The following is a 23,556-nucleotide window of genomic DNA, read 5'->3' as shown; positions in this document are numbered from 1 at the left end:
GAATAAGGAAGCTATGATGTCATAATGCAGTGACGCAAAGTCTGGGCTACGGCTTTGGAAGGAAAAGGAAAAGGGAGGCAAGCATATCTCACACGAACACAAAGCCAAACACCACCCATGTGCTTCTTCTTTTTTTTTTTTAGAACTTTGATCCTTAATAATTTATTGAAATCAGAAATAGATTCTTAATACAAAAGCCCTTAAGCGACCTAGAAACTCAGGAACTAGATTTTTAAAAAATACTTAAAAATCTCGAGAGGTTTTAATATTGCAGTTTTTGGTTAACAGTCTGGAACACAGGCCACTGGAGGTACCATTTTCGTTCCTGAGCAGCTGCCATGATAAATTAGCCAGCTGTCAACTCGACAAGATGTAGCTGATGGCACTGTATTGCTCTTCAACCGGAACACAGATTGGCCCGCACTTCTTTGGTGCAATGAGCCTTGTGGCTCTCCAGGACTCCTTGTGTGCACGCAGGTAAAAATGTCTGAAGAGGTGGTTGCTTGCATCCCCTCTGTTCTTGTTCACTCCCACCTCACACCTCTTGGCAGGTAGAAGCTGGTGGCAGTTCTCAGAGCTCATGGTCGTTGGAGCCCTTATTGTGGGACCCAGAGATTGATGATAACTGTTAGCACATAGACCAGAATCAGCAGTATGATCCAATTGGATGGCAGTATTATGTGGTTTATATAGAAGAGACAGAAGCCATCCCAGCCGCCCTGCGCCATCAGCCAGGTGCCCTGCAATTCCATCAGCACGGTGCACAGCACGTTGGCCATGAAGTGGCACTCCAGCTCAATCTGCTGAGTAGATTCCACTGACCATTGCTCCGGACCCATGCTGACCCCCCGAAAAGGTCTCTCCAACAGCGTCCCTGCGAGGGCCACCAGGTCCACCAAGTGGTCCCAGGTGATGGGGGTGCCAGCCAACAGCTCCAGGGCCACCTCCGCTACCAGATGGATGTAGACTCCCTGGTAGCTACGGATACTGTAGTAGTGGACTCTGCAGAGTGTCCTCCGGTGGTCGGCAGCGTGGCGCAGTATGGCAGCCTCGAAGGTGGGAGGCGCCCAGGGTGGGGTGCCGGGCAACCGGGCACAGTGTCGCATGTAGTCTGTCAGCATCTCAACTGTGCTCTCCCGCAACTCCTCCATGGACTGTTCTCTCCCAGGGACCCCGACCCTCCCTGCTCCCATGTGCTTCCTAAATGCTGCCACAACTTTGTCATTTTCTGACCACCCAGTCGACTTAACAGCCAATATGTGGTAAAAATGAAAACAGAAATCATCCTTTAATGGCCACCGATTTCATCAAATTCCTATATATGAACCAAAGAATACAGGTGCCTAGCCGCGTTTCCATTTCATTCAGCTGTATCTTACTTTAAACTGAAAATAAAGTTAAATACTTAGAGGTCAATTTTTCTGTCCAAAGAAATTTAGCACACCTGCAGACGTTAGTGGCGATGGAAGTCTACCCTAAACGGAGACTTCCTTCCTCTAGTCAATAAGGTCAATGCTTTAAAGGACCAGCTTCTAACAACACCCAGGTACGACTTCTGAGGATGAGCCAACGGCTAGCAAAACTTTAAACACAGTTAGAGAAACCACAGCTCAACTCGTAATCGCACCGCCAAATTTCAGTGGTTACACACTGGGTTGCAATCCTCAAGGTCAGTGGTTCAAAACCACCAGCGGCTTTTTTGGGGAAAGACTGGAGCACTCCCTAAAAGCTACAGTCTTAGAAACTCAGAAGGGTAGTTCTACCCCATCCAATAGTCACTATGAGTCAGTAGTGACTCGATAGCAGTGAGCTCAGTTTTCTGAGCACTGATTGTAGGCCTTAGTCTGATGAAATCTTTGAACAATTTTGATCTTTTCTCTTTATGATGAGGTTATGTTTGGGTTCAGTTATGAGGATTCTTGTTTTCTTTATATGGAGTCGCAATAGTTCAGTCACAAGTGTGTCAAGTCCTCCCCACTTTCAGCAAGCAGGTTTGTTATCGGCATACTGCAGGTCGTTAATAGGCCATGCTCTTTGACACGCAGTCCACCTTCTTGAGTGTTCAGCATACAAAGCGAGTGAACACTGCAAACGGAAACAACTCTGAAGCACACCGCTCTGCTGTGAAATGGTACAGGGCTCTCTCGTGGTGTTTGAACTTGAGCACAATGAAGAACTCTGCAGCTCCCCTTTCTTTGTCAATGACATTCGCAGCTTGTTCAGATGCACACAGTCAAATACCTTTGCACAGTCAATAAAACACAGGCAAACAGCTTCCAGGTATTCTCTGATATCAGCCAAGATCCATCTGACAGAAGCAATAGAATTCCTTGTAGCATGTCCTCTTCTTAAGCTAGCTTGAATTTCTGGTAGCTCCGTCAATGTAATGCTGCTACAGGTGCTGAATGATCTTCAGTAAAGTTTTATTTACATGTGATATTAATGATGTTGTTAAATAATGTCTGTATTCTGTTGGGTAACCTTTTGTGTGTGTGTGTGTGAATGGGTACAAATAAGGATCTATTTCAGGCAGTTGGTTGGGTAGCTAGGTGCCTTCTAAATTTCTTTGTCCAGGTGAGTAGGTGCTTGCAGTGAGTGCTTCATCAGCTTGTTGAAATATTTTAGCGTGCATTTCATTAATTCCTGAATCTTATATTTCATTAACACCTTAGATGAAGCTTGGACTACTTTCAATATCATTGGTTCTTGATCATATGCTATTTCTTGCAATGGTTCAATGTCAGCCAGTTCTTTTCTGTACAGTGACTGTATTCTTTATAGATCTACTTTTGGTATTTTCTGCATTCATCTACATCCTGCCCATAGAATCTTTCAACATTGCAACTCAAGGCCTGACTTTTTTCCTTTGATTCTTTCCACTTGAGCTATAAGCTTAACAAATTCTCTCTTGGTTTTCTAACTCCAGGTCTTTGCACGTTTCATTAAGATACTGATATTCATAAGGTTTTCAGTGGCTAATCCCTCAGAAGTGGACAGTCTACATTTTATTTGTAGGGTGTTCTTAGACCAGAAGATCCACTGAAACCTGTTCACTGTGGATAATCCTGCTAGAATTTGAAATATTGGTGATCCAGCATCTTAGCAACATACAAGCCACTATGATATGAAAAACTGACAGACCGGTGGTTGCATTGGGGTAAGGTTTCCCAGTGAAATTTTCATAGAACAGCACTTGTTATCCTCAAAGAATGAGCAGATATATTGCCCATGGTGTGTGTGTGTGTGTGTGTGTGTGTTTGTGAGTCTGTGTGTGAGAAATTCCTCAGCACAACCTTCCTGGTTTCCCCCCATGAATCCATTTTCTTAATGTTTCTAAAACCTCTTCGTACCAAGCTTCTATGATCATTCTGTGTCCTTCAAGATGATCAGATTACTCCTATAGAATGAAAAATTAAAACACTGTCCCCCTAACTTTCTGACTTTTCTGCTTGGAATTTAACTGGTTCAGCAGATCGATCCCCTCAGAAGCCACTGTTTTGACTCGACCTTTTTTGTTCTTTTTAATGGTACCCTAATGTAGTAGTTACATAATCTGGTGTCAACTTGAGACTATTAAGAGTGAAGGGGGTAGAGTTTAGTCTGTCAGTCAGGTCTCAGCTTGATGACCTCATTTGGAGGCGCTGCAGAGATGAAAAGCTCACTGGAGGCCACATTCTCTCTGCTAGACATTCCTTTTGACAAACCACATAGAGCTACACTGATGGAGCCAGAGCCCTGGACCTGGAGGAGGCACGTGGAGACCCAAATCAGTGCTGAGATGCTTCCACCGCCACTGGAGCCACAAGACTTTCCACCCATTGACTTTCCACCCACTGATCTTCCTGCATTCAGTGTCATTGCATGTGTGGCATGAGTCTGAAGAGGAACTTTTAGTCTGGTATCGGACATCCGGGCTAATATTTGACTTAAGGACTTGATCTGGGCTGGGCTGTTTTCTTAATATACAATTACTCTTTGATATAAAATTCTCTTCCACACCTGAGTGTCTCTGGATTTGTTTCTCTACTCAACCCAGACTAACACACGTAATGAGACTAATGTACAAGTGTACTACGGAGGGGTCTTGTCTGAAGACATCTACTGGTGGCAGAGCTATACTTCAATGCACTTCGTTGGGAATAAATCAATGTTTGTGTGAAATGGTTGCACTATTTTTTGACTTTCCCTCCTATGTATACGCTGACTAATACTTGGGACCAAATCTGAGCTGTCACTATGTAACATTCCCATTGCCCTTAAAAATAAATGTAAGGATTAAATATTTTTAAAGTTATTTGTTCACATCACTCTTCACGTGTTCATGGTGTTTACTAGATGTGCCAAGTTTTGAGCAGGTGATGAGGAACAAATAAATGGGGGTGGCGTGGGGGAGAGCCTTCAGAATCTAAATGTAATTATTTTACTAAGGTTTAAGATCCACACTTCATCATGACATTGTCACAGACCAAAAACAAAAGCAGAACAGAAATAAAAATATACATCTTGGTGCTATAATTCCCAAATGTTTATTTCAGCCTTGCCAAAAACTCTCCGCTATTATCCAAGGTGTTAAAAGTATTAGGAAATCTCATCTCCCAGGAGGCCAAGTGTCAACATTTGTTTGGTTTGGAGTTGAAATGCTTCAGTGCGACGCCAACAAGAAGGTATGAAGTGTTAGCATTCCTCACCAGCTCTAAGTTACGGGGCTCTCTTTTACTCTCTGACTTATCCTTTTTGGTATTATAAGACACTTTCTACAATAAGTATGCATGACTTTTTAATATAAAAACACAGGAAGGTACTATAATTTAAAATTAAATACATTATACATTACTGTTTAAGCTAAAAATAACCTATAACATAAGGATAAAACTGGATTAAGCTAGGCAAATTTATACTGTTTATCTGACCTGCAAAGCATTTACCCAAATGAATCACAGCTTGAAGTAATCGTCTTTATAGAGTGTCCAGAGGAGTTCCCCTCTGTAATCATATTTATTGCTACATTAGAACAAGAAAAAATTGCATTTGATTCAGAGGCTAAGTCAAAATATCTAGTCAGAAGTAAATATACTCTAAACTAGCCTTAGGATCACTGAAAACATCCACAGGTAACTTTTTGGGGGGTCTATTTGAACTTATACAGCAATGTCAAACAGAAACGTTAGTAACGAAGAGTACGTAAGTATACATTTATAATACTATCTCATTAATGAAGCTCAATAAGTATAACATAGCCCACAGGAGAAGCAAACCACAACCCACAGACAAACCAGGGAAGGAACTTGTGGCAACCCCCTTCCCGCCTCATATCCTTTAAAACAGAAGGCCCGTGAATGGAATCCCAACAGGTCTCTCTCTCTCTCTCTCTCTGTGAATTGTTGGCGGCATGAACATGGTCAGTGCGCATCAGTTAAATGAAAGTAATTGACAACTCGGTACCACTTCGTCTACTTACAGGCATTCAGCTCTTTACCAAGGAGAGTAGCAGCTCTCGGCCAGAGTCCAAGATTCCCCGAGTTTGGCCACCATTATCACACTTCCCAAGCCTTGCTCCCTCTGTTGCTTCTCGTACCTGGTACACCTCTGGCTTCCCTCCACTCTCAAACTAAGACTGCTCAGAAGTGTCAAAACCTGCCTGCTGCTTAGGCCAGTCTTTTCTAGCCCAGACCACATGCATTACTATGTTCACACTAAGTGTTCACACACTCAGCAGTCCAGCCGCTTCAATCATTCTCTAAAGGTTGAGATTGTGAGTTCCTTTAAAGACCACGGCTTATATTACCTTTTCACTCTCATTCTTCTTAGCACAACACTGAGATACACAGTTGTTTATGAATGGGTAAAACAAACAAACAAACAAAAAGGTAAGTCATTGAACGACTAGTCGATTTGGTAAAATTATTTTAGAAAACGACTTCAAGAATTAAAATGTTCCTAGAAATCTGCAGTGTTACCAAAACATGGCAGCATGGGCTTAATACCACAAAGGTTTCTATTGGTGCCAATTTTTATCTTAGTAAAAGAGATGTTAGCAAGAACATACCATCCGAGGCTGCAAGTATCTTTTTGTCTTTGGGGATGTAGGAATGCCCGGCATGACTGATAATCCAAACTGGGAAACGTCTGTTTATCAAAGAGAACAAAGCCTTTGCAAATAGCAAGTAAAAGGAAATAAAACTGGGGTTACCTGAAAAAGGAAAAAAGATGGACTTTAGATTAAGATTATACAAAGCCATAAATCCACATAAGGTGATCCCCACAGGTGGGAGAAAAGGACCCACGTCTTCTCACAAGTTCCCCAAGAACATCTAGTAAATTAGCATACGGGTGGACTCTCTGCCATGGAGCAGGGCTTCCACACTGAGTACTTCTGCGGTAGCCTATGAAGTATGTTGTGTGCCATGAAAGAAGTGAATCTAAAGTCCCAGTGGCCACAGGGACTGGATCACCAGGGCTGAGAGAAACGGGGCCCAATATGTCCAATTAGGAACCCAGTACTGAATCCTCTCTCCTTGGATTCCACATACTATTGTTGAGAGATTTCTTCCAATGGGAGGCTCCTCTTCCCCATTTCCCTATCATCAGAGATGTAATTGGCTTCTCTGAGACAGACCCGTCCTCCCCATCCCCATCTGGACTTGTTGAATTTCCTGTAAGGTTTCCTTATCACTCTGGTGGGGTGTCTGTTGGGTTGAGGTGATCAAGGTCATACTTTGGCTCTCTTAGAGTTGTTTTAATTAGCCTCTGCTTCAGTTTAAAAGTGCTTATGAACGATTGAGGGTCTGTTCCACAAATTGCCCCTGGCCTTGCCCTGAAGGAAGACAGTGAGATTCTCTATGGCCTCTCTCTCAAGAGGCAGTTGATATGATTCCTGTGTATTCCATCTAGTCAGGTGCATATGTCTAACGATGGCATAGGCTGATTTTAAAAAGTTATCTCTTGTACTCAGTTCACAGTAAAAAGTCAAAAAAGGAGAGAGAAAAGGCCACTGCAATGAATAAGTTGTAGGTCTTGCAAAATTCTATCACACAATCTACAGAGTCACTTCTATCACCAAGGCCACCTTGGTGAGCTATTCATCTCCTTTGTTGCCAACTTTAACATTCTATTTTTACATTTTTTTTTCTAGTTCGCCCTTTCCAACCCACCTTCCCTCCACCCTCCTGGTATCGCCACTGTCAGCACTGGCCCTGAAGGGCTCATCCGCCCTGGATTCCCTGTGTTTCCAGTTCCTCTCTGTACCAGTGCACATCCTCTTGTCTAGCCAGATTTGTAAGGTAGAATTGGGATCATGATAGTGGGGGAGGAGGAAGCATTTAGGAACTAGAGGAAAGTTGTATTTTTCATCACTGCTACACTGCACCCTCCCAACTTTATCATTCTAATCAGCAGTAATTATCCACGCATTTTGAGTGCCTATTTGATCAATTTCAGACATCAGAAGTTGATAAATATCTTCAATTTATCTATGTCATTACTGTTTGGTGTGTACATGTGAGCAGCTGTGATATTGACTGGACTACTTTGTGCTATCTCTGATAGTGTTGTACTTCAGAACGAATTTTGAAATGCCTTTTTGACAACGAATATGACGCCATTCCTCTTCAGTTTGTCAGTCCTGGCACAAAAGAGTTCAAATAACTTGTCTGATTCAAAATTGTCAGTCCCAGGCAATTGTAACTCACGAATGCTGACAGTATCCATGTTTAAATGTTCTACTGCATTTAGGACAACTTCCAATTTCCCAGATGCAGACATCATAAATGCTACATTCTGATTACTAATGGATGCTTGCAATGGTTTCTTATTTGGAGTTGGGCCACATAAGCAAACCAAGATCCCAAAAGTTTTACTTTATCCATATCAAGAAGGTTGGCTCTCCTTGGAGGAGGCATCTCTTGTCTTGTGGTACTTTCTGTACACAGTCAAATCAATGTTACGAAGGCATCAATGACTAGCAAGCAAAGATTCTTGTCACACACACGATGAGACAAAGCACCAATTTACTCTAAATATAAAAAAAGGCTGTTTACTACAAATGAGCAGGGGGAAAATTAATGACACAGTTGCAAAATGTACAAACAGTTCATGAAGCAAACAACACAAATGAATGATAGATATATATGTTCAAACTCACTCGCAATTTAAAAAGGGCTTCAAATACCTGCAAGCAAGTGACCAATTCAGTGGCCTACTAAAGGGCACAAGAGACCTGGCTGTCAAATCCAGTGAACCAAAAGGCAAAACAAATATGTTGCAATTGATATAACAATCTTTAAATGAGTGGGGAAACACTTATTCAGAAACTATCCAAAAAATATGAGAAAATCATAACTATTCTATGTTGTTAAAGGAAAAAAGGCAGATCTGAAACTGCATATTTGGTATGCTTCTAATTTTGAGACTCCAAATTACACACACACACACACACACACACACACACACACACACACACCATAATATACATAATGATGCAAATAAGAAAATTTAAAACGACAACAACTATCAAAGTATTAAGAATAATAGCTATAAATAAATGGATTGAGTGATGCTTTTCCTTTTATAAAATTTCCTATATTTGTCATACTCTCTTTAATTAACCTGCAATAATGTTTTTAAAAGTAGAAAGTTATAAATATTTCTGTAAAATCAAGATCTTCATACTTACCAGGAATAATTAAAATTAGCACCTTAGGCCTGGAGGCACCTTGATCACTAAAGAGATCAGTCCATGGCCCACATTGTAGAACTAGGGTTTCAACCCCACCACTAAGGACGACCTTCTCCTGCACAGGGAAATCTTCCTTGACTTCTGAGTCCATGTCTAGGAAAGGGAGAAACAAACAAACCCATGTGACCAGGTACTAATTGGGTTGAAGAAAATATTTAAGAATGAAACATGTAACTTTTAATATAATTAGGAGGAGATGCCACAAACAGATATGGGAAATTCAAGACTATTCGGCAATTCTGGGTTGTAGGGTCAAAAGGAAATGAAAGCAAACTATAAGACTAAACAGAAACAAAGAAACATATTTGACAAAAACAACAACAAAAACCACAAAAGGGTTGGAATCAAAATTGAACAGATCGTTCCGTCTTTCCTTTCCAGTATAAATTGAGCACAACCATGGATAACATGCCCACTTTTTCTCGGCTGGAATTCTCTTGTAGCTGCGTGCTTTCCCAGGGAAAACCGATGCCCTTCCTCCACCGAGTGAAGACTGTCAAGGAAATCAATGGAGAGGTGACGGCCTGAAGGTCCTTGCAGGGTTCCAAGACAGAACTGTATGAAGAACAGCGAACTCCTTTATTGTCTCATCTTCATTTCACTATATGCTCATTCCTATCCTACTAACCCCTTTGTGTCTCAAATTCTGTAAGCATGTCTTATATACAGCATTATTGTTAAGTATCAAGTCTACTGTATTATTACACTATCATGTTAAATTATGAAATATGTCAGGGTGGGGATATTCTAAGATATGAGAAAACAATGCAAGCAACTTCCTAAATAATCTAACTATATGCAAAAATACAGTCCTAAATAATTTCCACTCTTGCCTTCCCAATGACCATCAGCAGTACTATGTGTTTCCATTTTCCTCCATCGACCTCTTCTCCATTCATTCCAAACCCTCCTAAATTGAATGAGACTCAAAGGACCTTTGTAGGGTTCTCCTCGTTGATTAACCTTGTACTTGCAGGTTGTCTTGTCTATGCATTTTCTCAGTGTTCTCACAATTTCCCAATCCTGTAACTTTGCTCAGATTTTCCTTCCCAACCACTTCCAGAATGCTTTCTGTAAGGTTATGGACGGTCGATTCCTTCATTGCCTGATCTAGGAAAATGGATCTGAGCCCTTTAAACAGTTGTCCTCTGCCAGCTCACATGTTAAGCTTTGTCACTAGAGGGTGCTGGAGAGACATAAAAAACCAAACTCACTGCCATGGGGTGAATTCAGACAGGCTAGAACTTGTGTGGGTGAGAGGGTGTTTCCAAGACTTGTGTGGGTGGGAGGGAGTAGAAAGCATTGTCTTTCTCCCATAGAGCAGCTAGTGGTTTTGAAGTATTAACCTTGTGGATAGCAGCCCAACAAGTAACCACTGTGCCACCACGGATGGAGCTTTCTTTACTGGTTTCCATGTGTTCTCTCTACATGTTCCTGGAGAGCTTGCTCTATTTTCCCCCTCTGCCCTTCAGCCCCAGATTTATGTAGTGCACTGACATTTTACTGGAGATAGTTTTATTCACAGAGGACATTTAGGAATAAGTGTTTCGGTTTTTTTTGCTATCATATTTTTGGAAGGTAGGAATATTGGCACATTGCCCTGGCCCAGGGCAATGTGCCTACCTATTAGCCTCATGTTGTCCCAGAGCTGGGGATTGTCCTGCAGCCCTTCTGACACCAATTCTATACGGGCCGCTGGGCTCAGTAGAGCCTTGGTTCCCTTTGTACGGCTCCCACCAGCCTTGGCTGACACACTAACTGTGGCAAGCTCTGGCTCAGGCACCTCTGCAGATTTCTCTACCTCACACCTTCGTCATTGAAGTGTGAGATCTTGTTCCAAGTTTGTTCTTTGTTACTTTCCCTGAACTCTAGGCTGTCTTTTGTGTGTGTGTGTGTGTGTGTGTGTGTGCGTGCATGCACGCGTTTGGGGGAGAGGGGTGTTGCATCTTTATTGTTACTACCCACTCCCAACTTAATAATCAATCTCTATATTATAAACTTCCGATTTAAATTACTGTGTGGTTTTTGTGAGACGGACCCATGCTGACACACCTCATCTGGCTATCCAGATTTTCCTCTTTCAGTCCTGCCTGTGTTACTTCAGATCCTCTTTCCTGAACAAAGCCTTCACCGAGTGTCCCAGCTAAGGGTTACACAAGTACATGGCTGCATTTAGACCTCTATAAATGCCACCTTGCTGCCTAGTTCTTTCATCTATTTCCTTTTATTTTCCTCTTGTCCCACTATCATGCTCAGCCTTCATTTGGGTTTCAGTAATTTCTTTGTTACATTGCCCTTGCTGAATTCCTACCAGGCCTCTCACACCCTCCTTGCCACTAATTTTGGATCACTTATTGCACACCTTCTGGACACGATTGCTGAAGACAAATGTGAGCATAAACAAATGTGGTGAAAAATGCTAATGGTGCCCGGCTATCAAACGATAGAGCATCTGGGGTCTTACAGGTTTGAAGGTAAATAAGCGGCCATCTAGCTCAGAAGCAACAAAGCCCACATGGAAGAAGCACACCAGCCTGTGTGACCACGAAGTGTAGAATAGACCAGGTATCAGACCTCAAAGAATAAAAAATCATATCATTGTAAATGAGAGGGATTGCAGAGTGGAGACCCAAAGCCCATCTGTAGGTAACGTGACACCCCCTTACAGAAGGATTGCGGGGAGAAGATGAGTCAGTCAGGGTGAAGGGTAGCAACGATGAAACACACAACTTTCCTCTAATTCTTAAATGCTTTCTCCCCCCAACTAGCATGCTCCCAATTCTACCTTACAAATCCGGCTAGACCAGAGGATGTACACTGGTACAGATAGGAACCGGGAACACAGGGAGTCTAGGACAGATGATCCCTTCAGGACCAGTGCTGACAGTGGCGATACCAGAGGGTAGAGGGAAGGTGTGGTAGAAAGAGGGAACTGATGAAAAAGATCTACATAAAACCTCCTCTCTGGGGGATGGACAACAAAAAAGTGGGTGAAGGGAGACATCGGACAGTATAGGACATGACAAAATAATAATTTATAAATTATCAAGGGTTCATGAGGGAGGGGGGAGCGGGGAGGGAAGGGGAAAACAAGGGCTTAAGTGGAGAGCAAATACTTTGAGAATGATGAGGACAACAAATATACAAATTAGCTTGACACAATTGATGTATGTATGGATTGTGATAAGGGTTGTATGAGCTCCCAATAAAATCATTTTAAAAAAAAGCAAACTGGCAGCATGAACTAGTGCCCACTAAAGGAATACACTTTATCCAATAATTTTGAGTAATGAACTCATATGTATACACGGGGTACCTGTCCAAAACAAAATGGCTTTTTTCAAAGCTATGTATTTTTTTAATTACAAAACAACCTTATCACTTTTAAAGTACCTTCCATTACACTTAATACATTTGTCAAATCTGTGATTCCATTCTTGGAACATTTTTCAAATTAATCTGTTTGTATGGCTGGCAGTACCTCCCTCCTTTTTTTCTTCACTTCTTTGTCATCAAATCGCGGTTCTTTCATGTCCCTCATTTGCAGAAACAAATGAAGGTGCATGGGGTGAGATCAGGTGAGCAAGGTGCGTGGGGCAAGAGAGGCATGCTGGCTTTTGCCCCAAACTGGTGCACTGAAATAGCTGCATGAGCGGGTGCATTGTCATGGTGCCCAAACCAGTCCCCCGTCTGCCACAAATCAGACCCTTTTTGTGGCAGTTTGCTAGCTTTTCAGAACCTCTAATCAGCAGTTCTCACCTGTAGGTTGTGACCCCTTTGGGGATCGAATGACCCATTCACAGGGGTTGCCCGATTCATAACAGTAGCAAAATGACAGTGATAAAGTAGCAACACAAATAATGTTATGGTTTGGGGGGGAATCACAACATGAAGAACTGTATGAAAGGGTCTCAGCATTAGGAAGGTTGAGAACCCCTGCTCTCAATAGAAAGCTTGATTAATAGTCTGACCTGGTGGAATGAACTTCAAATACAATATCCCCTTCACATTAAAAAAATAAAGATAAAAGAGCATCTTCTGGATCTTTGATTTCATGTGATGAGCGTTTTGGGTTTGAGGTGACGATGGCATCTTCCACTGGCTTGATTGATGTTTGCTTTCAGGGTCATAGGAATAGCACCACGTCTCATCACCAGTAACGGCCGTGGGAAAAAGTCTGGGTCTCTTTGGAGCTGTTCTTTCAGAGCACAGCATGCTTCCACTTGACCTCTTTCTGCTGATCAGCCAGAACCCGGGCCACTAATTTCGCATCAACTCTTTTTATTCCCAAATCTTCCACTAAAATTAGTAGAACCAAGCTCTGATGCAGTCCAGCTAACTCACCCAGCTCTTCAATGGTCCGTTGTTGTCATCGGTCTTCTAAGCAAAAGTGCACAAGTTTTGTCGACATTTTCGTCTGTTCTGGAAGTTGACGAACGTCCAGAACGAGGTTTGTCTTCAATTGACATTGCACCATTTTCGAAGTGAGAAAACCCCTCTCTTACACTTGAGTTTTCCCCATAGCCCTGTCCTTGTAAGTTGTGTTCAATAGCACAACATTTTCTGGGGCATTTTTCCTGAGCAGGGAACAAAATTTCACACTGCACGCTGTTGTTCTCTTCAATTGGCCATCACAAAAAAACAAGATTTGAATAAAACTGTTTTTACAAAACAATTCACTGTGACCAGAGAGAACCTGTGCACTAACACAGAGAGAGTTGCCTGATGCTCCTCTAACAGGGCAAAATGTGCGCTACAAAAGGTCTGCCCAGGGGAGCTTTGTTTCCCCATTTTTGGGGGCGGGGGGAGGGAGTATCCGGCTACGTATACAAGTGCAAAGCTGAAGAACTTAAGGAATCTTCACAGTAATAGAAAGATTAAGTATATTATATAAACCATTAAACAGCCACTAAAAATGATACTCATATGACCCAACATAGGGAAATGATTACATGACATATAGTTCATTTAATTGAACTATATTTAAGTGTTACATTAGACCAAGATGACTCTGCTAAAGTGATTATCACTCATCTAGCTGCTTTCTAAAGTTTTTAAGATTTAATTTGCTTACCTATCCCTATGTTGCCTTTTCCACTCTTTTTGCTACTTTATTGTCATTTTATTGGTAAGTTTAGGAAAGAAAAATAAATGTTTCTGTTCCAACCTCTATGTTTAACTGAGTCTAAAACTAATTTACTTGAACAATTTGCAGAAAATAAATCCTTAAACAGTGGAGAGTTACACCCCACTCAAAAAATATTGACTAAATAGGAGCATCATCTAATGTTTGTTATGGTTTATTTTAGCCTTTAGTTAAACTAATAAATGTCACAGTGGCCTAATCTCTAAAACGATCACAAAACATAGTCTATAGTATAAAGGTCTAACTTGTTTACAATGTGCTAGAAACAAGATTACATTTATTTACCTGTTTTACACACTGACAAAGAAGGACATGAGCTAACTTTAATACTTTCCTCAGAGACAACCTAAAGTTATGAAGGACATTCAACTAATACATATGAATATTTTGGAAACTAATAAACAAAAACCATACTGTAGCTTTAAAAAAATCTCAAATTGAGACACAGAATTAACGTGTATGCATAAAGTTTTAAAAAAAATTTTACTTCACTTTTAGGTTGCTTAATCCCACACAGCTACATGATAGAAGCAAAAGCAGTTCTGAGTAAAACCGTTTCAGATTATGAAAAATTATGTCTTTAATCAGTCTTTCAATTTAAATGTATGTAAATTAAACAGGCAGGTACAGTTCCCCTTTAGCACCAGTTGAACATTTGCTAGTATATAGTGTACCTTTCCATGCGTCAAAGACATCAAGGAAATATTCCCAGATATATTAAACATCTTTAACATAATACAGTAATAATAATTTTTGTGTGCATTGCAAAGCAGTAATGTGAGCCACTGTATGTACCTCAAACTGGTCCCTAACTAAGGTTGCTCTGATACATATAACCTGGTGACAGCTACATTCAAATCCTTCCTTACCTCCGAATCCACGCTCCTTTGGTTCTGCAAAAAGTGTCAGGTTAACAAAAGATGAGGAGTTACACCGGCAACTATATACTGTTTAAAAGGAGATGACCCCGCCTTCAGCCGCAGCCTACAAATAATCTCTACCTGGATTCAGTTTTGCTAATTTTGCAAGATTTCTGCTGGATGAAACAAGTATGTTGTAACAAGTATGTTACAACACATGCAATTCAGGTAACCCTTGGGTTACTAAATATGGATGTTAACTTGTTACACCAACAATTTTTAACTTTCTTTCATAAGAGAATCTTCTCTTCTCATTAAATTTGTGCAAACCAAAATAATATGTAGGCTTAAAATATATACAGTAAAAAATGACAGAAACAAATGGAAGCACAGATCAATCCACAGGGAGTAGAAAATTTTAATAGAATAAGCTAGCAAAACTATCTGTAAGTTAATATATATGTAGAAAATGTGGATTGTCTAGTGTCAGGAGCCATGAGGCCTGGACATTACTGGAATTTATTAGCCTGAGCTCTGGGTATCCTTCCACCCCAGTCTATGTGACAGAGCACTGCAGCTGTGTTTGACATACTTAGCTTGCCAGACATAGATAAGGAAGTCTCTATCTGTCTGCACGATTCTGTTCTGAGGTCACTATTCCTGGAATGAACTCTGCTTGCAACCTTGGGCAAACATGTGTGCAATGATTATATATAAGCACCTGCATCTTGCTTCCCCCACTATTGTTCTCAGGGAAACATCTGCATCTTGCTTCCCCAACTATTGTTCTCAGGGAAACACCTGCAGCTTGTTTCCCTTTCCCTGGCCTATATAAGCTGTAACCTCCCACTTAATAAACGAGACTTGATCAGGATACTGTCTTGTCTCCATTTTCGGTGCCTCTTGTACCATCCCCCCACCCCCATCCAATTCCCACTCTCTCCACCAGGATCCATGATGAAGTTCCCGCGGGACAGGACAGTCTAGTTAATGAACTTTATCATATTGACACTATCAAAATAACTGCCAAAAGTAAAAAAATAAATACATTCCAGTGTACACGAAACATTTACTAAAACCGACCAGGTGCTGTTGCTGCGGTCGGGTTCCATGGTGACAAGGTGGGACATTGTCAGCCCTTTCCCCACAGAGCTGCTGGGAGGGGACCCAGAGCCTCTACACTTCACTGTTGCACCCACGGGGCTCCTAAGTTTACCAGGTCATAAATGAAGTCTCAGTAAATTTCAAAAGACAGAGTATGTACTCTGTGAGTAGAATGAAGCTAAAAACCAGTACAAAAATGACAAGGACAATGCCTATATTTTAGGGAATTAAGTGATATAAGTGAAGAGCCAGAGAAGAAAATCAAGTGAACTTTTGAATGATAACAAAAAGAAAAATATAGTGTATCAAAACATAAAGGATGCAGATAAAGGCATGCCCATAGGGAACGTTTTAAAAATAGCTTTATTGACATATACTTCACATATCATACAATTTAATCATTCAGTCATATTGAGAAGAGTCGTGCAAACATCCCCATAATTTCAAAACATTTGCCTTCTTGTACTTGATCTGAGCCGCCCATTTCCCCCATCCTCCTGACTCTATAGATTTACTTACCCTACACATAAAATCAAACAAAACACAAACAGGAAGCAAACAAAAAACTCAACAACAATGAGTAGACAAAACATTGGCAAACCTGTTAAAATGCATATATTAGGGAAAAACAAATCTCATGCCTTGGAGTTGATTCTGACTCCTATCAACCCTACAGAACAAAGGTCAGTGACCTCCACGGGATTTCCAAGTCTGTGAACCATTATAAGGGAGACTGCAAAGCTCACTCTGCACAGAGGCCTGTGGGTTCAAGACCAGCTTCTGCTAGCAATGGAGCTCTAACCAATGAACCACCTGACTGAAAATTAAAGAACTAAATGTTAATGAGTAAAAATAAACACAAATTCAATTAAAGAAAAAAATAATTGGATAGGGAAAAGGGTCTATGAGAGCAGAGTAACAAAAGCTAAAGGTTTATTCTTTGAAAAGACCTACTCAGAATTGACTCTGAGACGGTAAATATTTTAATAAATAAATCACACAAGTTAAGATTCATCAAGAAAAACAAAGGCACGAAAAACAATGCTAGAAATGAATAAATGACATCACTCCGCAACCTACAGACATTAAAAAGATAATAAAAGAATAATATTAGGAGGATTTATATGTCTTAATTTTGAAACGCATTGGCCTGCCAACCCCAAGGTCAGTAGTTTGAACCCACCAGTTGCTCCACGTGAGAAAGACAAGGCTTTCTACTTCCATGAAGAGTTCCAGTCTTGGAAACCCAGAGACATTTCTATCCCGTCCATTAGAGTCATTACGAGTAGGAATAGACTCAAGGGCAGTGAGTAGTTAAAACATATTATAAAGTTACAGTAATCAAAAGAGCAATGGCAAAAGTACAGATCAATAGGATTGACTTCAGAGTGAAAATAACAAATTATACACATATAGTCAATTGATTTTCTACAAGGATTTCAAGTTTATTCAGTAGAGGAAAAGAAATCTGTTTAAATAGATGATATAAGAAAATTTGATTCTACAGTTAAAAGAATGAAGCAGGATCCACAGAAGTATGAAAAAGCCATTCAGCCAGGGGCTTAGGAGGAGAGCAAATGTTTTGAGAATGATGAGGGCAATGAATGTACAAATGTGCTTTACACAATTGATGTATGTGTGGATTGTGATAAGAGTTGTATGAACCCCTAATAAAACAATTTTTTAAAAAGAGCCATTCAAAATGGATCAAGAATCTAAATAAGATACTAGAATCACAAAATTCATACAAAAATATTCAAATTTGGTTATGAGATCTAGTATTAATAATACGGGATGATCAGATAAGAAAACAAAATTTGCTTGAGTTAGTTAAAGTTTATTGTACCAACCTGGTCGATAAACACATGTGGGGCTAACTGACGAGTGAAGAGAGAAATGGCTCAGTGAGCCTTGCCTTTCCAGTTCTCAGGTCTCTTGCTTTCTGGTGATCGGACCAGGTTGTAGCTGCCTTAGCTAGTTCCCTGCTTTAGCTGGCAAGGCTCACTTCCTGGAAGACACTCCAAGGAGAAGCTGCATGGACCTACCCTGATGCAGCCCTGGGTGCTGGAGCAGCCGTGTAGAGACCCCTGCCAGTGCTGAGATGATTACATGCTCACTGATTTGGCTTTCCTCCTGCAGTTGGCATCACTGCATCTGTTTTGTGAGATGGAGGAGGACTTTGTGGATTAGTGTTGGACATATGGGGTAATGTTGGACTTATGCGCTTGGGCAGCACTGGGTCGGGATGTTTTCTTGATGTGCACTTAACCTTTATATAAAACTCTCTCTTACACATATGCGTTTCTGTGGATTTTTTTCTCTAAAATATCCAAAGTACCACACACCCCAAAAGATAAATGGGGCTTCGTAAAATTTCCTTTCCCTCCAAGGATGTTAGTAGGCAAAGCGAAAAGATCACCTACAGAATGGGAGAACATTTTGCAGAAACCATATCTGATATAAGCTTAATATCCAACAGAATTTTAAATGTCTACATTGAACAACAAACTCACAAAGAAGTCCATTTAAGAAGTGAGCAAGACTTGAACGGAGACATTTCATCATTGGTGGTGGTGGGGGCGTTCCTTGCCATGGAATGAATTCCAACTTATGGGAACCCCGTGTGTGCAGAGTAGAGCTGCTTCAGGGGATCTTCAAACTATGATGTTTTGGAAGCGGATTTGCCAGGCCTAATCTCCAATTTGCCTCTGGCCTAGTCTCCACTTTGCCTCTGGGTGGGTTTGAGGATGCAAACTTTCTTCTGGTAGTCAAGCACTTAAGCAGAAGATGTAAAGAAAAGCAACAGTGAGATACCAGCTCACTCTTAACTAGCAAGGCTACTATCAAAAGGGAAATGAGAAGAGGGAAAACAAAAGGTGCGGAGATTCCCTGCAGAGAACTGGAACCTTCCCCCATCATTGGTTATAAGGGTACAGCCACTTTCACAAACATTTTGGAGGTGCCTCAAAATGTTGGACATGGAACTGCCCACCTCATCAGCTAATAATCACAATCCTCAGTCCACCCAAATAACTGAAAACACACAGAAACCTACAGAACAATGTCTATAGTAGTAGTAGCAAGAGCCAAAAGATGGAAACAAGTTAACAACCCATTAACAAATGAATGGATACACAAAATGTAATAACCATGCAATGGGAGATTAATCATAAAGGAAATTAAGTCTTGAAACATGACGTTGTGAACTAAATTAATCACAAGGGGACAAATAATGCCTGATCTCACTTACATGAAATAGGCAAACAGAAGCCCCAGGCTAGTAGGAAGGAGAAGCACACAGATTGGAGAAGAACAGGGATAATGGTTGCAGAACATGAGGAATCTAATCAATGTCACTGAATGACACATGTAAAGTGGCTAAACTGGTGAGTGCTATGTTATGGACACCTTGCCCCAATAATTCTAAAGCATTAAAAACTTTATGGCAATGTATTTGATATGGGAAATAAAAACCTGAAACCAAAAGCCAAAACAGAAAAATATGAACAGCCCTATGTCTAATAAGATATTAAACTTACAATCCCAGCCTATATGGTAGACCCAGCAGTTAAGAGATAACACCACTCTTACCTAAAGTTGTCCAGACAATAGAAAAAGATCAACTACTTCCAAAATCATTTTATGAGGCTAGTAAAACTTTGCTGTCAACATATAAGGGCATTACAAGACAGGACAATTAAAAGCCAACCTTTCTCAAGAACCTAAGAGCCAACAACTCCACTGAGAATATCTACAGACCAAAATGCAGTGATATATCTAAATAATATATACGTGGGGGAAACCAGCCCCTCACACTATCACGGGTCCGATAGGCACAATCATACGGTTATGCTGTTTAAAGACTGTGGTAAAGTCATAGAGAATGAGATAGAAGAGAAGGTAACATACAGGAGTCAGACGCATTTCACAGTAGCATGCTCACCTCAGTCCTTTTCTTGGTGGTCTACGTGGGGGTGCAGGAGGAGAAGAGGGCAGCAGAGTCTGCTCTTTATTTCTGACCAACACCTATACATTCTTAGGGGCATGATTCCAGGTAACCACCCACGGCACAGGAAGGGACTATACAACAGGAAGGGGATGAGTCAGGGATACACACGCAACAGGAAGGGGAGGGATTAGAGGTACATGTGACAAGCTGGGCGGACCCTAGACTCAATATGGCAGCCCAATGTTGATCACCCTTAAGTGGGCTTGACCTCCCTGGGCTCTCCTTCAGGGACACAATCTATCATCCTCATCAGAAGGGAGTGGGCCCTACATAGGGTGGGACAGAGATATAGTCTGATTGCTGTAGATGGCTGACAACCCTCAGGGAGAATAACCTCTGACCTGCTTGCAATGACCTCCAAGTGTACAGTCCCTTACCATGGGTAGCACGCAGCCTTAGGTTTGGCATATATTTGGGGGAAACAACCTGGGGAAAAGCCTCGTTATATCACATACATATATATGTATGTGTGTGCATATACATATATATAATATATAGTATATATATTAAATCCACTGCCTTTCAGTAGCTTCCAACTCATAGCAACTCTATAGAACCTGCCTTTATAGGGCAGGGGTCCTCAAACTGTTAGGTAGCTTAGCCTAGGTAATTGGGAAATCCATTTACGCATGCCCAGGAGAGCCAGCAAAGGACAAAGCTGAATTTTCCCGCCGATGGGCTCGGAGGGGCGTTACACCTGGAGCAGCTCACCCGGGCCAGGTGACTGCAATTCAGCCAATGGGATCGACCTGGGAACCCTTGAAAAGGCAGGGACCGTGAGGGAAAGGGGTCTTGCTTGGGTGGTCTGGTCGTCTTCTTGGGAGGAGAGAGATCCTTGCGTGACCTGGGGCAGTCTCTGCCAGGCCACATGGTCAAAGGAATCCTATGGGTGCTGCGTAAAACCTGATGCTTCTTTGAACTTTCATTAAATTCACTTGATCACGAGCCTGGCTTCGGCATGAAATCTTTCTCGCGCGGAGCCAAGGACCGAGGCTGGAATCTAGTCCCAGAGAAAGAGAGACTTTACATAACTATGGCCCGCGGGCCACATGCGGCCCACAGAGGACATATATCAGGCCCGCTGGGTGATTTTGCCCCATTTTGCTTTTTACTTCAAAATAAAATATGTGCAGTGTGCATAGGAATTTGTTCATGGTGTTTTTTTAAAACTATAGTCCGGCCCTCCAACGGGTCTCAAGGACAGTGAACTAGCCCCTGTTAAAAAAGTTTGAGGACACCTGCTCTGGGGTTTCCAAGACTGTCAATCTTTACCGAAGCAGACTAACTCATTTTCCTTCCACAAAGCAGCTGCTGGATTCAAACTTCCAAACTTTCGGTTAGCAGTCCAATGTTTAATCTACTGCATCATCGCAGCCTCAGCTCTTTTCAGTAATACATAAAAGGGTTGATATTACAACCAAATTGTATAAACACCAGCAATGCAAGATTTTTAAAGCCTTCAAATTATAATCAATCTATCATACTAAAAAATCAAAGAGAAAAGTCATATAATCATTTAAAAAGATTCACAAGACACATATTATAAAATGCATTAAGCTTTGATGAAAACAGAAGAAATCTTCTTTTATGAAATATAATTATCTATTAAGAGAGTGAAAGGAAAACCACACCGGGGAAAAATATTTGGACCACAAATGTCTGACAAAAGACTTGTCTGGGAAAATATACCAGAAAAACCACAAAATTTGTTTGTTTGTTTTTGAAAACAATATTTTACTGTGTTTGCAATGGCTGCTTGCCCAGCAGCTGCTTGGATTCCCACTCAACAATTTCCAAACAAATTGTTCAGCAGCACTGCTTACGTTCTTCACAACGAGTGAGCATTCTCATGGTTCTGGCTGCTCCATTGCAAACGAACTTTGAAATTCAGCAATAAGACAAGCAATTACAGAATGAGAAACAGCCTGTACATCTCATCAAGAAACAAAAGACTCACGCCATGAAGTCGATTCTGACTCATAGAGGTCCTATAGGACAGAGTACAACTGGGCCTGTAGGTTTCTGATACTATAAATCAATATGAAAGTAGAAAGCTTCATCTTTCTCCCAAGAAGCAGCTGGTGCTTTTAAACTGCCGACCTTGCAGTTAGTAGCCAATGAGTAACTCACACCACCAAGGCTCCATTAAAACAACAGCAACAGCAAAATCATACAGATGATCAAAGAAGCATATGAAAAGATGCATGTCATATAGCAAATGTGGTGAAGAGAGCAAGAGAGCGGATGGTGCCTGCCTATCAAAAGAGGTTGGGTCTGGTGTCTTAACGGCTTGAAGTTGAACCACAGGCCATCTGACAGGGAAGCCACTAAGCCCACAGGGAAGAGGCACACCAGCTGTGTGATCACGAGGTGTTAATGGGTTCAGGTATCAGGTATCAAAAGATCCCAAACAAACAATTACATTGATTTGAACCAGGATGTCAGAGAAGATACCCATCTGTAGATAATTGGACATCCCCTCACAAGAGGGTCACAAGGAAGGGAAAATTCAGCCAGGGTGCAGTATAGCACCAACTAAATTCAGTCTTCCTCTAGTTCTTGAATGCTCCCTTCCCCCAACTATCCAGACCTCAGTTCTACCTTACGAATACTGCTAGACCAGAGTATGCACATTGGTACAGGTAAGAGTATTTGATGTAGGGGATCCAGGACAGTTAAATCTCTCAGGTAACAGTATGGGTGCAATGATATCATGAGGGCAGGGAGGAGTGGAAGGGGAGGAAGGGGAAATCACTCACAAGGGTGGATATATAACACTCCCCACCATGGAGGATGAATAATAGAAAGGTGGGCGAAGGGAGGTAACGGATGGTGTAAAGATAGTAAATAACAATAATATAGAATTGACCAGGGTTTCACAAGGGGGGTAGGGTGGGAAAAGGAGGGGAGAAGGAGGGAGGTAACAGATGGTGTAAAGATAGGAAATAATAATATAGAATTGATCAGGGTTTCACGGGCTGGTAGGGTGGGAGAAGGAAGGGGGAAAAAGAAGAGCTGATACCAGGCGCTCAAGTGTTCGCTGGGTCTTCTGAGGGATATTGAGTAGCCGTGGTGAGAGGCGATATCTTTCTTGTTCCTTACCCAACCAGGAAGTGTTTATCTACTGAGTATGATGTTAGCTGTGGGTTCTTCATAAATGTCCTTTATCATATTGCGGAATTTTCTTTTTTATATTGTTTTTATTGTGAAGGGATATATTTCATTTTGTCCAGTGCATTGTCTGCATTGATGGACATGGTCGTGCGGTTCTTTTCCTTTGTTCTGTTACTAGAGTACTTAACAGCGTTTGCTTTCCTAATGTGGACCGGTTTTTGCATTCCTGGGATAAGTCTTACTTGATCACAGTGTGTAATCTTTTAATATTTGGGGGTGGAGGGTGTTGGTTTATTAATATTTTGTAAGGTATTTTTGCATCTCTATTCATTAAGTCTGTAGTTTTCTCGTAATGTGTCTTTTCTGGCCTTGGTAACAGGGTAATGCTTGCCTCTTAGAATGAATTAGGAAATGTTCTCTTTTTACTTTTTGGAGAAGTTTAATTAATATTCAAGTCACTTCTTCTGTGTTTGGTAGACTTTCCGAATGAAGCCAGGCCTTTTCTTTGATGCTAAGTTTTTGATTCAATTTCATCACTTGTTACTGGTCTGCAGAGGTGTACCGTTTCTTCTGGAGTGAATGTAGGAAA

At 41.2% G+C, this 23,556-nt stretch overlaps 1 protein-coding gene across 2 annotated transcripts in view; it reads right to left on the bottom strand.

Moving 5' to 3' along the window:
* The window catches only part of LDAH (lipid droplet associated hydrolase), a 124,227-nt gene that overhangs the window by 79,492 nt on the left and 21,179 nt on the right, over nucleotides 1-23,556 (bottom strand). For both annotated transcript variants that reach the window (XM_075557060.1, XM_075557061.1), the window contains exons 2-3: nucleotides 8,672-8,827; nucleotides 6,047-6,190 (exon numbers count right to left, since the gene is read on the bottom strand). In XM_075557060.1, the coding sequence (XP_075413175.1) occupies nucleotides 6,047-6,190; nucleotides 8,672-8,825 (298 nt within the window). In that variant the 5' untranslated portion in view covers nucleotides 8,826-8,827. The remainder of the gene's footprint in view (nucleotides 1-6,046; nucleotides 6,191-8,671; nucleotides 8,828-23,556) is intronic.

Source organism: Tenrec ecaudatus, chromosome 8, assembly GCF_050624435.1.
Source record: "Tenrec ecaudatus isolate mTenEca1 chromosome 8, mTenEca1.hap1, whole genome shotgun sequence".
In the NCBI taxonomy this organism is placed as follows: Eukaryota; Metazoa; Chordata; class Mammalia; order Afrosoricida; family Tenrecidae; genus Tenrec; species Tenrec ecaudatus.
The sequence above is the reverse complement of the archived record's forward strand: the minus strand, read 5'-3'. Positions and strand labels throughout refer to the sequence as shown.